The 16,826-nt window shown below is 43.5% G+C and overlaps 1 protein-coding gene across 6 annotated transcripts; it reads left to right on the forward strand.

The window, feature by feature from the left end:
- Window positions 1-89: 89 nt before the first annotated feature.
- STK38 (serine/threonine kinase 38) lies at window positions 90-16,801 on the forward strand. Of its 6 annotated transcripts, XR_014230166.1 has the most exons (16): window positions 90-295; window positions 2,156-2,288; window positions 4,567-4,618; window positions 4,781-4,903; window positions 5,482-5,565; window positions 7,350-7,473; window positions 8,359-8,513; window positions 9,628-9,730; window positions 10,689-10,750; window positions 11,319-11,436; window positions 11,628-11,751; window positions 12,484-12,579; window positions 12,832-12,926; window positions 13,511-14,968; window positions 15,767-15,819; window positions 16,483-16,795. XR_014230166.1 is itself a non-coding variant. In XM_082330148.1 (15 exons), exons 3-15 carry the CDS (start codon window positions 2,158-2,160, stop codon window positions 13,639-13,641), a joined length of 1,398 nt encoding a protein of 465 aa, XP_082186274.1. In that variant the 5' UTR covers window positions 90-295; window positions 1,580-1,642; window positions 2,156-2,157; the 3' UTR covers window positions 13,642-15,107. The 6 variants fall into 6 exon arrangements, 3 of the variants coding, with proteins under 3 accessions (XP_082186274.1, XP_082186272.1, XP_082186273.1); XR_014230165.1 differs by having other exon boundaries at window positions 15,767-16,801; XR_014230167.1 differs by lacking the exon at window positions 15,767-15,819 and having other exon boundaries at window positions 16,483-16,794.
- The last annotated feature ends 25 nt before the right edge of the window (window positions 16,802-16,826 follow it).

The following is a 16,826-nucleotide window of genomic DNA, read 5'->3' on the forward strand; positions in this document are numbered from 1 at the left end:
CGGGGCGCGGCGGCCCCTCCCCGCGGCAGGGGGCGTGGCCGGCGGGATGGTGGCGCATGCGCGCTGCCCGGGCGGTCGCTGGCTGCTCGTCCCGTCGGCTCGCCCTCGGTGCGGGGCGCGGCGGCAGCGGCGCGGGGGCTCCGGTCGCCCGGGTCCCGTCCCGTCCCCTCCCCCCCCCCCCCCCCCCACCCGCCAGCTCCGTTCCGCCTCCCCAGAGCCGCTTCGCTTGGCTCGGCGGCGCCGGGACCCCGCCGTCGCCTTCAGCTCCTCGCCGCCGCCCTCCCGGGGGGCTCCGGTAAGGCGCTCCCGCCTCGTTGCCATGGCGACCCCCCTGCTCCCCCCTCCCCGCCCGGTGCTCCGCACCCCCCCCCGCCTCCTCCCTCCCCCCGGGGCCCTTTGCCGCTGCCGGCGGGGGGCGGCCCCCCCCGAAGCCCCCGGCTCCGGTGGGGCCGGGAGCGGGGTCGCTGCGGGCCGGGGTCCCCCTTCCCCCGGGGGCGGCCGCGCTGCGGGCCCGGGGGCGGCGGAGCACCCTTCTCCCCCTCGTCCGGGGCCGGGGGCGGGCTTGGGCCCCTTTTGTCCGCTCCCGGTGATGCTGCCGGGTCGGGCCGCAGGAAGGGCCGCGCAGCCGCCGCCCCCGGGGGCTGCCTCGCCCCCCACCGGCTCCGGCCGAGCCCGGGGGCCGGCAGCGTCCAGCCCCGGCACCGTCCCGTCCCCGGGCTGGGTGTCTGAGCGCCGGGCCCCGCAGGAAGGGCACCGGGGCACCAACAGGTGCTTTGGCTGCTGCCTTCCAGCCGGTCACTTTCTCTTTTCTTCCCTTTCCCTTTTATTTTCTTCCCCCCGCACCCCCTTGTCACCCGCTTCTGTCAGATAATTTTCATATTCCGTTCTCTAGGAAATGGAAAACCAGAGGCTTTCATGCCTACCTGCTTACAGCGCGCGGGGACGTAAGGTGCCATCTCCTCGGGGGTGTGCGGAGAAGGTGACCCGCCACTCGCGCGGTGGCACCCGGAGCTGCTCCTCCCGAAAGGCATGGCTCCGTCCCAAAACCACGGAGCCGGAGGGTCTCACGGCTCCCGCGCTGTTATCTTTTTAGGGAACGAGCCTGTAAGCGCAGCGGACAAAATAGTTGGCGTCTGTAAAGGACGTGATTTGCAAAGGCACAATAACGATGCCTTGTAAAGATCTGCAAAAAGTAAACAGAAAAGAATAACTCATAAAATGTTACCAGCGCCCAGGCACTGTAAAAACGGGAAGTGTGTGCCTAACCTATATTTGCCTGCAATTTCTAGTAAGGGTTGCAAAACTCGGTTACCTTACTGCGAGTTACGTTGTGACCCGGAGAACTAGACCAAGAGGTAGCTTTACACTTGAAATCTTTGCATTTTAATGCATTTTAGAAAGTAGAGCTAGGTTGTCAAATATGCCCTGAAACCATGTTACCGGTTGGAAGTAGCATACTCCAATATATTTATTTCTTAAGAGAATCCAGTATGTAAATGTAGGATACTTACACTAGGGGTTTTTGTTTGTTTGTTTGTTTTTTGTTTTCTGTTTTGTTTTTTTTTTTTTTAAACTACAGCTTGTTCAAAGGCAGCGATCCTCTGGATTTTGCCAGATTTCTCTGTGAAAGCATCTAGTAAAAGTGAGAGTGCTTAAAAGCAACTAAATGCCTTTTTTTCTCCTTCCTCAGTTGCTCCGTTATTGGGTTGGCTTTTGGGATTTTGATAAATTTCACAGCAGAAGAGACAGCAGGCAACTGATGGGGTTGTTTCTGCAAGGGTCATGGGAAGAACAATTTCTGGATTAAGTGTTTCAGTGTGATATTTCTGAATTTTTAACACTTATTAAAGATTGAATATATTGGGAGCAATAAACACTTGCAGTACTGCCTGAAATTGTGGTTTTTGAGGCATCATGTTTCTTAAGTTTCCTTCCCTCTTATTTTCAGATCAAAAATGTTCAAAACAGGAAGTTTGACTTGTACCTTTTATTTTGTAAGACTTTTCCCTACTTGGTCTTAGACAACTGGGCTGTTAGCGTTTGTTGTTAAAATCTGAACTCTGATTCAGCCTCACTTAATTGATTGCAGCTCTTGTTGGAAGGTTATTTGTCATTTCTAATGCCCAACGTTTCCTCCCTTTTTCTTTCCTAACAGCCATGGCAATGACAGGCCCAACACCGTGCTCCTCCATGAGTAATCACACCAAGGAGCGAGTTACGATGACAAAGGTGACATTAGAAAACTTCTACAGCAATCTCATCGCGCAGCATGAAGAACGAGAGATGAGGTAAAAACCTTTTTTGCTTCCTTTCCCAATATAAAATATCTGTGATTAGTTTTCTGGAGCCAAAGCAGAAATCGAGCATCTTTGCTGAGCGCGTACTCGGCTCCTGAGATGGGCGCCTGGATGGGGCTTGGCCGAGGGTCCAGAGGCGGCTGGTGGGTTTCTGAAGCCCGCGGTAGTTCAGGCTGGAGCTTTTTGAGTTTATTCTGCAACCAATTGAAACACGCTTGCAAATGCAAAAGTGAGATGGCTGTTACCAAGTCGTTAAAAACCCCTATATTTGATTATGCGACCAAGTAGAAGCTAACAACTTTGGGATGTGCCTGGGACGATTCCAGTACAATTCTGAAGTAGAAAGCCAACGTTTATAAATGCTTATCCTGCCTATGTCTGTTCTCTTGCCTCTTCCCATTCTATGTCCCTGGTTGTAATATTTAAAATTCATTCTAGAGCATCAGTTTCAGCGTGGATTATAATGTGTGATTGAGTCAGCTGATAAAGGAAGATAATCTTTGCAAAGTCAATGAGGGATTGCTGTAAGGACTGTCACTTAATGCGAACTTCTTGTCTGTGAGTTAGCTGAACGTATGGCGTCTCTTTAAATACATTGGTCAAAATATAACAAGCGATTTAACTGAGAAGTATTACTTTTACTTTCCTTTGGCTGGAACCCTCTAATTTGCTGAGTACCCTCAAGTTGTAGCACTGGGACTTCTGATGTTCTCCCAGCTTGCCATGTAGTCTATAATCAGAATTTTCAAAAAGGTTCAGCGTTCGTTCGCTTGCAGACTTGCTGCCAAAAACCTAACTAGATCCAAGAGGAATGCCTGCTAACTACAATAACTGCAGAAATGAGGAAGCAATTTAGAAATAAATTCTAACTTGCATACATATTTGCTTCAAAGCTTCAAATTAGTAGAGAGATTGAGGTCTAATCCAAACAGAAACTATCACTGATTTAATTCCTTTCGTTCCCTTTGCATAGCTCTTGCTTTTTATTATGAGCGCTATTGTCTACTCCCAAAAACCTCAATAACAGGGTTTTTTCTGTTTAGGATCAGGACTTTGTCTGAACAAACATACTGGATTTTACAAGTTACGTGGGGTTTTTTTAACAACAGATGTGTCTGTGGATGTGCAATTTGGAGTTTAAATGGTGTTGAGGAAATGTACGCTGAAGCCCAGCTAGGACCCGTTAAGGATATTTGGGGGAATTTCAGCATCGCTTGGTCATGCTGAGCTATTTAATTCTGCCTCCTGCAGTAGGTGTCTTCTGCTACTGGAGTCACTGTTTTGAGTGTGAAATGAGATGACCAGACAGGGCTCGCTGGGTACTTCAGTAAGGGCAAAGCGATTTAAATGTGCCTGATGGTGGAAGCGATAACCCCAAATATTATCACGTCGCAGCAGCTGCGTAGGGGCACGGGAGACCGGAAGAGGATCTTGCGAAGAATGACTTGCATAAGGAGAAGGAATTTTTTAGTATGTTTGTAATGTTATACCAATAAAAACACACATGGAGAGAAAAAAAAACCCGAAAACCACCAGTCCCAGTTCAGCCAGCTATTAATATGATCGGTGTTGGGAAGAAGTTCCCAGAGGGTAATCATTCCAAATGTCCCCTGAAGCCATTCCCCCCTCTGAAGTTTTGCTTCCTTTTTTTCTTTTCTCCCAAATAATCATTTTGTACTAAGGCTGTAAATATTTCTGATTCTTTAAGGGGGAGAATGTGTACGGATATGTTTCCTCTTCCCAAATATTTTGAGTATCTTGGGTATTAGGAAATAGAAAGTATATTTTCTCATTTTGTGTATGATGAGTTTGAGATGCAGCGAAATTACAGTGTGGATCCACAGATGTGTTTAAATAGCAAATTCTCCCTGGAATATGTGAGACTTTGGTGTTTAAATATTTATTATGGCTCTGGCTTTAAGTGACTTGCCCAGCTGTCAAAGAGAGAGACAAGAATTGAACCCAGATCTCCTCAATCTGCATTCATATACAAGGAAAACATACACTTGAATAAGATGTGAAACTCGAGGCAGGTTTAGATTGTCAAAGTTAGAGAGGACAAGGCTAGAACGGTAAAGCTGTAATATTAGATTCTTCAAAATTAATCTCATGTCTGAGTCTCCCTTATGTATCAGTTACACTTGTCACTTGCTGGCATTACATCCTCCTTTCACAGCAGGCGTAGGCCAGAGGTGTTGGATACGTGCGTGTGATTAAGAAACAACATTAATGATTCAACCTTTATTTTTCTAATTTGTCTCTGTTATAGACAAAAGAAGCTAGAACAAATGATGGAAGAAGAAGGCTTAAAAGATGAAGAGGTAATGAATATGGGAAAATTAGCTTAATGGTTAAATACAAGTGATTTTCTTATATAAATGGAGATCTGGGATCTTCACTTGGGATTGCTGTGATCTCCATGGAGCCCACCTGCAGAATTCTCACTGTGGTTTTGGTTTTTTTTCTTTTTCCCTGAACTCTAGAAAAGAATCAGGAGGTCAGCACACGCACAAAAGGAAACAGAGTTTCTTCGCCTAAAGAGAACAAGGCTTGGTTTGGAAGACTTTGAGTCTTTAAAAGTCATAGGCAGAGGAGCCTTTGGAGAGGTAAGTCCAGAAAATATGGCTAACAAATACCAGTGCCATTTAAAAATACATTTAAAGACTTGCATAGTTTATACAAGAGAGATAAATGTTGTAACAACTGCAGATTGATTTTTTTTTTTTAGCTTGACAGTCACGTGCATCTGTCTTTATGCCTAATAAATGCTGGTTTAAAACCCTTATGTGCTTTAAAGGAACATGAATGCTGTTGAAAAGGACCTGGTGAGCAAGCTAAATACGAGTTTGGCCGCGTACTTTAATTGTGACCTCCCGGGGCTGGCCTTGCAGAAGAGGGAGAGCTGGAGGGCCGCTCGCAGTAGTCTCTTCTGGTGGCCTTCTTCAGAGAAAGGGGCTTTGGACCTTCTGCTTTAGGTGTACGATCGCTCACTGTGTCATCTCTGTTAAAATGATTTCATCTCTTAGAATTAACGGAACTTGGTTGTCGTTACTGCGCACTATGTAATGTCTTTTGTTTTTATAATCTGATGTCATTAAATGGAAGCCAAGGGCTTGATACCCAAATTTGTCAAGAGTTGTAGTGATAATGCTGTATTTGACTCAAATTTTTGCATACCTCCTAGGTGCGACTTGTCCAGAAGAAAGATACGGGGCATGTTTATGCAATGAAAATACTACGTAAAGCTGATATGCTTGAAAAAGAGCAGGTGAATAGCCGCCTTGAGTAGCGATGCTACCATCCATGTTTTAGATGACTTTGGGAGGTAACTGTGATGTGTAGAGAGGAGTAGTAAGCATCTGCGGTCTCGGTTTGCTAGCTAAAAAATTATGTGGGGTTTTTTCCTCATTTTTTTTTATCAAGGAAATAGGTCAGAAAAATCTTGTATGAATTCCTAAGGACCTGTCTTGTAGTGGGCTCTTCTTTTTTAAACATTCCTGGTAGCAATGCGAACGTTTGAGGAGTATCTGTAGGGTTACAGTAGCAGTCACAGGCTATGGTATGTAACTGAGCGCTCAAACAGCGTTTCAACCAGCCTCTAATGCCTTGCTTAGGCTTAATGGCAGCCGCAATCGTAACGCTTTTCCACGAGGCTCCTCGCTCTGAAGCAAGGGAGGACTGAGCTCACTTTCTACTTGAAAACATGGGGAAGCAGAGCGTTTTTCGAAGGACTAGGTTTGTCTTTCTCCAATGAAAGCGAAGGACGGTTCTGTGTATCCGATTGATGTTCCTCCTCCTCATTTTATGGTGATGTATGTTACACGTAGACACGTGCAAGTGATTCAGTCTAGATGTCAAGATCGGTGGTTTACTGCATTTCCGATTTATGGAATCGGACAGAAATACCAAGTGATGTGACTGCTGGAATTCGGACTCGGAGACGTAAAGCAGTGGTGGTTAACTTCTGGAAATACAATGGTCTGAGACAATCATTTCTTGTTCAGCACTGGGGGGAATCTAGGAAGCACTCTGTGTGTGTTCATAAAATCGGGAATTGCTTTCCATGTCTGAAAGTGCTTGTTTAGAAAACAAATGGGACGAGCTTCCCTGCAGCACTGCTACAGTGGTGCTGTGGTCTAAAACTGTGGGAATAGGCTGCAGCCGTATCTGAAGGGCACGCTGTTTTGAGAAGAGCTAGATTTTGAGAGCTCTAGCTATTAGATATTTTTGTAAAAAAAAAAAAAAATCGGGATATTTTTATGTATAGGATTAACCTGTTTTTATAATCAACCATCTGTTTCTCCTCCTCAATCTTCCCATGGTTATAAATTGTGTTTTGGAGTGGTCTGATATCTAAGTGGTTTTAAGATAAGTGTTTTCCTAGTGTCCCCTATCACGTGTACAGTTCTGATTTGAAGGGGACCCAAATGCCATAAGAATTGAAAGAATAAAAACATAAACATGGGTTACCTTTCTGTACGGAACCTTGTTGTTCAGGAGGGTGGTTTAAATTTAATCTAGCTTGAGTTTTTGCTTAAAAGCATGAGGTTAGCGCTCTCTTGCCTTCCTACACGTGTCTCAATGCATGGCAGCAAAAGTCACACAATAAGTATAAATGTTACTCAAGCGTAAATGTCCAAAGGCAGAATTCCCCATAAACTTTCCAGTGGAAACTCCTGAATGTAAAAAGGTCTTTCTTCGTGCTGAGGAGTAAAATGGAGTTGGTGTTCAATGGGATTTGTCAGATTGGGGGGGGGGGGGGGGGGGGAACATTCTGGAAAAATATAGCGGTTTAATGAAAGCTTCTCACCTTTTTGCTGGCAGAAGCATGGCTTTAGGATTTGATTTTGAACATGTTATGCTATCTTATTCCCTGAAAATACCGAGGGGTGAAACTATTGAAGTTTTGATGGTGTTTCTGCCCTCATGCAGAACTTTGCTGCTTTTTCAATATTTGCTGCTTTTCAATATAACACTTGAATTGTCTGTGAAATAAATGCATGTAATAAAACGTGGGCTTGTAATTAATCAAATGCATACGTGTGTCTGCAGGTGGGCCATATTCGTGCGGAGCGGGACATTCTAGTGGAGGCAGACAGCTTGTGGGTTGTGAAAATGTTCTATAGTTTTCAGGACAAGCTAAACCTCTACCTTATCATGGAGTTCCTGCCGGGAGGTAACTACCTGAAATCAAAAGACTGCTTGTGGATTTCTCACTTCTTAATTACATGTAATTAAATGTAGCCTGGGACGAGAGCGTACGTGGTTACCATACGGCGGTGCTCGTACTGGACGTTACTTTGTGAGGAAACAAGTCGCTGTAAAGCTTTCTGCTTTGAGGCGTTAGGGTGCTGAGGCCTGTGGGTCAGGTTATCTGCTTGGGTCTTCTAGCTGCAGACGTCTGAAACTTGGCCTCAATGTTCTGCTAGCTCTTATCCTTACTGTGCCCTGGCTATCTATAGATCCATAACATAACCAGCTTTAGATTTTTCTAACCTTCTGCTTTTAGCTGGCTTGCAGCAAGAGTTAACTCTTAAGGTCCTTTTTTCAGAGGATGATGATGTTTGTCCTTGGATGGTAATGCTACTGTAATTCACTTAAGAAGAAAGTTATACTGAAAGCCTGTAATGTATGTGATTAATGAAACCACAAGAATGCTTTCTGAGATGACACGGCACAAATGCCGTCTGTTTTTTGTAACAGCTCTGTAGCTGACAGTATCTATTTTAATCTGCAATTCAGCTGTGTAGCGAAGAGTGGCAGTCCATAGCTGACTCTTAAGGGATGTTTCTGTACTGCTATTTCATCTTTCTGCTATTTAAGTGTCTCAGTAAGTTTAATACCACTACAGTACAAGTTTTTCCATGTGCAGTGATACAAGGGGAAATACAAGAGTTTGTCACAGAGGTGCTGGGGAACTCTGTTACTTTATATGAACTCAATTTAGATTTCCTGAGGTTTTAAATAGCTTAATTCTTTTCTTTGCAAATGTCTTCAAAGTTAGCGCGAGTGGAGTTTGTGTGTTTGTATTTACCTTTGCTATTTGTGGGGTGGCTTCTAGGTGATATGATGACACTGTTGATGAAAAAAGACACTCTAACAGAAGAAGAGACACAGTTCTATATAGCCGAGACCGTGCTAGCCATTGATTCTATTCATCAGCTGGGTTTTATCCATCGAGACATAAAACCAGACAACCTTCTTCTGGATAGCAAGGTATGTACTAACCACTGGCCGGGTCGTAGTAAATAGGTCTTGTAATTTTTAATATTGACTGTGTTGACAGTTGTGAAAGAGAAGGCGGTGCTTCTCTCTTAGCCCTGTTCCTTCTAGCTTTTGAGGGCATATCTGCCCTATTGCTGGGGGGAAAAAAAAAAACAAACCAAGACAGACCTCTCCTCCACCTCCAGCTGTATTTATACCTCGCTTATGAGCTCTCTTCTGACAGTTGTTTAGGCTATTTTTGGTTATTTCAGCTGCAATTTAAAACACGCAGTTTCAGTTCTCCCCTCTCATCAAAGATGTTTCCTTTTGGTCTCACATCTGTTAGGCTCACGCTTGCCAGCTACTGGGTAGATGATCATATCGAGTGCGAACGAGGTAGCTGTTCCATTAGCGAGACTGAAACCGAGATATTATCTCCCTTAGAATCAGGATGTATTTCTGAAGGCTGGCCAGGCTACCTGGTTGCTTCTAGATGGTTATTGGAGACAGTTTGCAGAAAGCTCGATTGTTTCACTGTCCTCCCGTTGCTCACTACAAGTTTGCTTAAAATATAGATTGTTTGGAAAAACAAGCCAACAGTAAATAATTATACTTTACCACTAGCCAGCTAATGATGCACTGTGGGAATTACTGATGTAATTCAGTATGCCTACATCCAGATGCAGATAAATTTAGGACTTTGAAAGTATGTATATTTTAGATATACATCTAAAAATTACACATAGGCCGTGTGGTCGCATGTTACGCACTAGGACAGATCCGATCCATGAATTTAAGGTGTTTCTCCTTATCTGTTGGGGTCAATGCAGAATCCAGGGACTACAGCTCCCTCTGGAGACGTTTGCTTTCACTCTGAAACGGTCAGGAACTTGCAGGAGCAGAGATTTCTTCAAGCGAATAGCTACGGGGCTTTCTCCGAGTAGTGCTGGTGAAAGTAGTAATAGCTCGATTCTAGGTACACATCCAATCTTAGGCTAAAACAAGGAATGCAAAAAGAGTGCATCTATTTATTATACAAAATAAAGGGAGGGGAAGAAGAAGAAAACTTCATTTGCTATGATGATGTCTCATACTGGCTTTGTATTTTTTTTTGTTTTGTTTCTAGGGCCACGTAAAACTCTCAGATTTTGGTCTGTGTACTGGACTAAAGAAAGCCCACAGAACAGAATTTTATAGAAACTTGAACCATAGTCTTCCTAGTGACTTCAGTAAGTTATTTGGCTTCAGAAGGGTATCTGCGTACTTGCTGTCGGTGCCTGACATAACTCATTTCAATGTGAGGTTAGAAGGCTGCAGAGGGGGGTCTAATAATCAACATTGCATCATGAGGTGTAATTTTGACTTTCTGTAGACCTTATTTATTAAAATAACTCTAGTTACTTTAATGCATGTAAACATCTTCATTTCGAGAAGTTTGTCTTTGAAATAGACTCTGCTGTAGCCTTTCTTTGCATGTGTAATAAACCTCGAATGAAAACTTGGTGTGACTTGGTAGATGCTAGCTCTATCTCATGTGTTATTTAAATTAATAAGTGAGCACACAGACTCTTTGAATATTCAGTAATTTTCTCAAGGGCAATAATTTTGATCATGGAGTTAAAAAAAACACTGAAAGCACAGATGGCTAATGAAAGGCTTCATAAAATTTTATCACTATTACCTAGGTTTGGAAGTTGCCGATGGGTTTAGGGTATTGACAGATGTGCTCTTTGCAACCAGCTGTACCGGTGGAAGAGGTTACCTCCCTTGCTTTGCTCTTAGCTGTCAGCTGCCGCTGCCTGCGGAGGCTGCTGGCCGCTCTGATCTGCCATCGCAGGCACCCCTTGGATTGTGCCGGGTGAGCTGAGCAAGGCAAGGCTGAGGCAGGTTAACCAGTTCACCTCTGCTGATGTGGCTTATCTTCAGTGGGGTGAGTTAAGGTGTGCCTCCGCAAAGAGCTCCAGCTTCACCGTGGTGGTCAACTTTGGCCGTAGGGGCCAGTGATGAGCAGCTGGGGACTGTACCCTCTTACCAGGCCAGCTGAATACAGAACGGGCTGTCTGTCCAGGCCCTGCCTACCTCGTTTGATGTCGTAAAGGAGATTTCTAGTGTAACGGTTTGGGGCTAAAAATGTATCTTGGGTGACCAGTAGGATGCAGTCACATATATTCCAATCATCTCCTTCAGCTTTCCAGAACATGAATTCCAAAAGGAAAGCAGAGACCTGGAAGAGAAACAGACGGCAGCTGGTAAGTACGTTTCACCTGCTTGGAAATGTTCTCTGCTGAGCTGTTGCGTTCAAACGGCATTTGAACATCAATGGCATTTGACATCAAATGGCACGTATTTCAGTGACGGCCATTAATCCATTTCAGAGTTCTGAACAATGCTGAAGTAAAAAGATTCACACTTTTTCCTCTCTTAAAAAGAGGAATGACTCTAGTTTGTCCTTCATCCATCTGCTGAACAGCTGGGGACATATGTGCCGGCGATAGCGCTGCCATAATTATTTACATTGATGTCTGATGCCTCCCAGCTAGAACTAACAGTTCCTGCCACTTTCAGTATAACAAAGGGCTAATAAGAAAGGTGTATAGAGACAGTGGTACCTTTCCCCATTTCCCTGACGCTATTTTAAGACTCTTTCACATGAACATTTGTGTCTACGTATCTTGAAATAAAGGCTTTAAACAACTTTGCTAAAGGATCTTAGAGACAATCTGGTGTCTTCCTCAAAATAACCATTGTTGCATAAGTTCCCACTTCCATATCAGGCAGCTTTCTCTCAAGATGCATAACTGATGGTATTTGTTCCAGGCTTTTTCTACGGTGGGCACTCCGGATTACATTGCCCCTGAAGTCTTCATGCAGACCGGCTACAACAAACTTTGTGACTGGTGGTCACTTGGGGTCATCATGTACGAGATGTTGATTGGTAAGAAGCGGACAAGTTTGAAGCAGGAATTGTGGTGCGGGACACCAGCTGTATTTATGTGCTTGGGGTCAGGTTCTCAAAGCACCCACTCCTTGCATGGTTTGTGAGGTTTGTTCTGGTGCGCTGTAGACTTCAGGAACTGCGGGAGCTATTTTTGCTTTATACAGGATTGTATTTTTCTTTCTTTTCAGGTTATCCACCATTCTGTTCTGAGACTCCTCAAGAAACATATAAGAAAGTAATGAATTGGAAAGAGACTCTCACATTTCCTCCAGAAGTTCCGATATCTGACAAAGCAAAGGATCTGATTTTAAGGTGCCAACCATATGGTTTGCCAGTTAATAGAGTACTCATTTTCTTGTCTTGCAAACTGTACTACGTACCTCTCATAGGTTGTTTCACATGAAAAAAACCTGATGCTTGTGGCAGCTACGTACTCTGTTATGCACACGCATCAAGTGCTGAACTCCCTCATCAAATACACTTGCTCTCAGAGGCCATTTAGTGGCGCCCTGACTGAACTGTACTGAAAAGGCGCTCCCATGTAAGTGCTGCTAATCTGGCAAAATCTGAATGTTTCTGCTCTTTATTTTGTCTGTGAGCTTCTCGTGGAAACAACTTCATCTTTTTGCCAGAGCTAGCTTCTTAAAATAGCCATGGGTTTGACATTGTATGCACTGGAGCATACAAACGCATCCCAGTGCAGGCTGACTCTGACTCTTTCATTTGTATTTTCAATCCCTTATCTATTCTCAGGACAGAAATATAAATGTCTAGCTTTTTAGGCTTTATATGTTCTCCTGTTTTACACTGGTCCTGAAATAGAAAGGGCACATTATCCTGTTGTGCAAGAATACCACATCTTAATTGTAGCATTTGACATGACATTCCTAAGCATAACTTTGTTGGTTTTGCAGTGGGAATTCTTGACCTTCTCCATTTATGTTAAGAAATCGTGGTAGTACCAGTTCAGAAAGCTGTTCCATTTCTGGATGGAATGCTTTTGTTTTCATTCTTCCTTCATTTTCATTCTTCCTTCCATCCCAGATTTTGCTGTGAATGGGAGCACAGAATTGGTGCGTCTGGTGTGGAGGAAATAAAGAGTAACCCGTTCTTTGAAGGGGTTGATTGGGAGCATATCAGGTAAGATGCTTTGCAGAAAGGCAAGCTGCTCTTCCCTACGGACTGGTTAAAGCTGGTCCTGTTCAACAGAAGTGAGCAGCTGGACTGGCATTTATTATATCTAGGTGTGGGTGAGAGTATTTTGTTCCTTATCTGAAGCTTGCTAAGGTTTAGGTACCTTCGGTCTTTGATTCCGTTAAGAAATGGAAAGTGGCTGAATCCTGCTTTCTTCTGCCTTTGAAATCTTAATGCTGAAACTGCTCTTCTTGGCAGAGAGAGACCTGCTGCAATTTCAATAGAAATCAAAAGCATTGACGATACCTCAAACTTCGATGAATTTCCAGAATCCGATATCCTTAAACCCACAGGTAAATGCTTTGATTCCGCATGTAAACAACCCTTCCTCTTCTCCGACAGAATAACGTCACTTTCCTGTTAATCAGAGAAAGATCTTACTAGATGCTAGTTTATCGTGATCAAATCGTTAGCTTGGTAGTCTTGTGGTGCAGGGGTGTGCAAGCTGCGATTTGGGTTTCAGGGGATGGGATGCAGACTTGTGAATCATGTGGGAGCCATTTGAGGAAGGGCATCTTGAAGAGGCAGCAGAGCTCGCATCGAGTTCAAATCCCAGCGGGACCCGTGAGCCCAGCGCTGCGAGTGCCTCTTGGTATCGGCTAATTCTTGCTACCGTGTCTGACACTCGGTATAGGGGTAGGGAGAGGTGGGCCAGAAGGGGACGGTATGTTTTGGTGTAAATCTCTAAAGGATCCTTGTATTCATGTGTCGGAGCATATTCACGCATTTGCTCCATGAGGCTGAAGAATAAAACTGAATGCCTAGATTAATGATATTTTCTTCAGAAGCATTCTCCCCTGCTGCACATCCAGTGTTTTGTATGAAAATAAACTTTGCAGTCTTCAAAGGATAATTTTATTTTTCTCTGTCTTATCAGTGGCAACAAGCAACCATCCAGAGACTGACTACAAGAACAAAGACTGGGTTTTTATCAATTACACCTACAAGCGTTTTGAAGGTCTGACAGCCCGAGGAGCGATACCATCCTATATGAAAGCAGGAAAGTAATACATCTTTACCTGGGACAACTTCTGAGCCGTGGAATTCTGTTCCTGTACTTTGGGTTTATACCCATAAAAGAACTTTTTTTCTTTTTTTAAAGAAAACTCGAGGGCTATCAACTCTTGGAGAAGACTTCAGGACCCTGTTTTGTAACACCCTGGTCGTTACCGAGGATTTTTTCTTTCTGCGCCATTGAAAAATTCCACAAAATGTTTGCATCATCTCTGCTGCAGGCACGTTTTGCTGCTTCAGGAGCAAGAGTTTGTTTTCTTTTTAAATTCTTTGCCAGATTGTACAGTCCGTCAGGAGACGAGAGCAAGCCTTCACTCTGACATTGCAAAGCACGTGATGTTTATATGGACTGTTTTGCCAGTCCTGCATTAAGAGACAAGCTCAATCCGCCAATTCTGCCAGCACTGTTTTTTCCAGTGGCTAAGGACTTCAGTACAGAGGAAACAAAGCAATAATTAAAGCTCGAGATAGACAACTCTCCAGTAAACTATCTAGTAGAAGGACACAACTTGTATTGCCTTAACCTTAGTTTGTAGTGCTGTTTTTTATAATGCTACTGGAAGCCTCTTTAATAGCATTTCTCAACTCTGTTGCAGTGGCCTCCAGTTGCGGTGCACTTTACTTTTGGTACTAAGACAGTGACCCTCAAGCCATTTAATATTTTTTCTAAATTAAAAAATTGTGCAACACTTTTTCTTTTCTAGACCGTCACAGGAGAGACAGGCCTCTTCCTCCAGCGCCAACAGTTTTCAGTCACTGTATGAAAGGATGGATCTCTAAACAATGCAGATCATAAAAACTACAGCTGGTAACACAGGTGGATCTGGAATTAGAGCAGAGAGGGAGGGAAATTCATTTCACCTGATCGTTGGTGGGCATGCTGTGTACTGTCAGGTCAGCTCTGAGGCTTCCCGTTCCTGCTGCTGCCATCTTTTGGCCACTTTAAAGATCTGCTGCATGTTCATCGGTTTAAAGACGAAACCATCTTTTGTGGCCTTTTTGCTCTTGGTTTTGAGCAGAACGGCATCAGATTCTTCCGTGAATCTTGATGCCAGAGGCCTCCCTGGCTCTTCCCTGCGGAGCTCCTCTTGCTGTCGTGGCCGAACCATCTGTCCCGTAGTCTTCCAAAGAGACGGTGCCTCATGAGGTCACGTTTTGGGTGTCCACTCTTTGATTATGGCGTGATAGAAGTTACAAAAGTACACTCAGTTATGGTCAGGATGCTCTCCAGGAGAGCCCCAAAGTGCCTTTCCTTGCCTAAGCATCTCTCGGAACACGACGGCAATTGGGGAGGGAGGATTCTGCCGCGGTTGAGCTTTTGGTAATTCCTTTTTATAATCATGAGCTCCGCTTTGCACCTCTTTTGTAGTTAACTCTCCCCTTCCAGGGGCAGGTGGCATTAACCTTTGGGCCAGCCTGGTACCAGTCTTTAATTTGCAATTAGATTTTTTTTTTTTTTTTTTTAAATAAATGTAATGAGGTTTCTAAAAGTATGTATCAATTTGAACTGTCTTGGATTCTTGCAAACTTTTATTGGTGCTGAACACTACATAGCACAGACAAAAAAAAAAAAAAGCTATTTAGAAACAAAGCTAGAGCAGTGTTTCAAAGTAAAAAGAAGGCTTTCAGTTATATTTAGTCCTAACTTTCTAGATTAGGAAATGAAAGAAAATGAGTTTGTAGTGAAACATTTTTTTAATAGGTGCTTTTAGGGAATTTTTACCTAGATGTCTTTTGAACCGAGTGCCATCGTGAAGGACGGATCGGGGGACTGAAGTACCATATATAGCTAAAACTGGGTGATAAGTCGTTATCATCCTCTCCCTAACCACCCCTTGTGCTTTTTGTGTGTGTCCTAGGAGTTAAATGAATTGCCATAAGCAGTTTAGATACCAGTTGGATCCTACAGAGCTGAAATACAAAAATAGCCTTAATTAGAAGTACCAGGATCACTGTAGTCAGGAGGGCTTACTCAGATGAATAAGGGCTAACTGAGGTAATGATTTATAGGGTCAGGCTTTTTATTAACTAGTCAGTAATACCACCTGCTGCTCCCTTTTTATTTTTTATGAAGGACGGATACCAACTTCTCAAATTGCTTTATCTCCTTATCCTGCAGTTTCTTCTAGCCATTTGAAAATGTTGCCTTATAAACCATTGGAAAACTAAGAGGTATTAATATAAAACCATTTTTTAAAATTTCTAACAGCTTAATTACTGCCTTAAAATTAAGAAAAAAAAAAAAGAAAAATTCTTTAAAGATGCTGTGGATTAGGAATAAATGATTTTGAGTAGCTGCATTATTAGCCCTTTACTAAAAGGGACTGGCATTTTTATTTATAAATACCAAAGATGAAGAAGCTATACAATTGTACATTGTGATAACTTGCTGTGAAAACAACCCCTATATAATAATAAGTATTGTGCATTTTTAGTGCATGTGTTTTAAAGCCTTCCGAAACCTCAGATTGTTCACTTTTTCAGTTAAAGGTGAAGTTTCTCAAAGGCACAAGGAGCAGTTGGGTACCTCACTGCTGTTGTCTTTCAGTAGGAGGGGGATGTCTTTGCATAGCCTCCCGCTGGAAAGGGGTGTCCGGGGGGGGCTGTGTCGCACAGCTGCATCCTAAATCTGCTGCCTCATACAGTCGTTCACCAACACTAGGAAAAAAAAGTACAGTGTCTTCTTTCCAGGATCCATACTTCACTGCTAACAGACCGAGAGCTTCACACGCCTGTTCCATCTCCCATGTTAGCCAAATGTTTTTCTTAGCTGCTGGCTTGTGTATTGAGGTCATATGTATCTTTTATCTCTTTTTTTTTTTTTTTTTTCCCAAGCTGCAAGCAGTTGCTGGACTTCTAGGAGTAATTCCAATCTGACTTTCCAATGGATCTGAACCTGAGTTACGCTGCCAGTTCATGTCTGTATCATGCCTACCACAAAACTGCACTAAGTGTTTCTTATTACCCTGCCCTGACTCTGCCTTAACCTGTAAGTTGAAAAAGTGTTCTGTAAATATTTAAAAGCTGTTACTAAGTTGCACTGTAAAATTTGGCAGGTGTATTGGGGGAGCCAACTTTTTATGGAGCAATCTTTGCATTGTGTTGTGTAAATAAAATCCTTTTAGTAAACACAACTTTGCTAGCATGGTTTGTTTTTACAAACTGGAACCTCTCAGGTG

Source organism: Platalea leucorodia (genome assembly GCF_965183815.1).
Source record: "Platalea leucorodia genome assembly, chromosome: 19".
NCBI classification, from domain to species: Eukaryota; Metazoa; Chordata; class Aves; order Pelecaniformes; family Threskiornithidae; genus Platalea; species Platalea leucorodia.

What these genes read in the sequence shown, in the direction of transcription:
- STK38 (XM_082330148.1), top strand. Translation starts at nt 2,158, where the DNA reads ATGGCAATGACAGGCCCAACACCGTGCTCCTCCATGAGTAATCACACC. An exon ending in AGAGAAACAGACGGCAGCTG is followed by an intron (nt 10,751 to 11,318) that starts GTAAGTACGTTT and finishes TATTTGTTCCAG; the next exon opens with GCTTTTTCTACGGTGGGCAC. An exon ending in GTTGATTGGGAGCATATCAG is followed by an intron (nt 12,580 to 12,831) that starts GTAAGATGCTTT and finishes TCTTCTTGGCAG; the next exon opens with AGAGAGACCTGCTGCAATTT.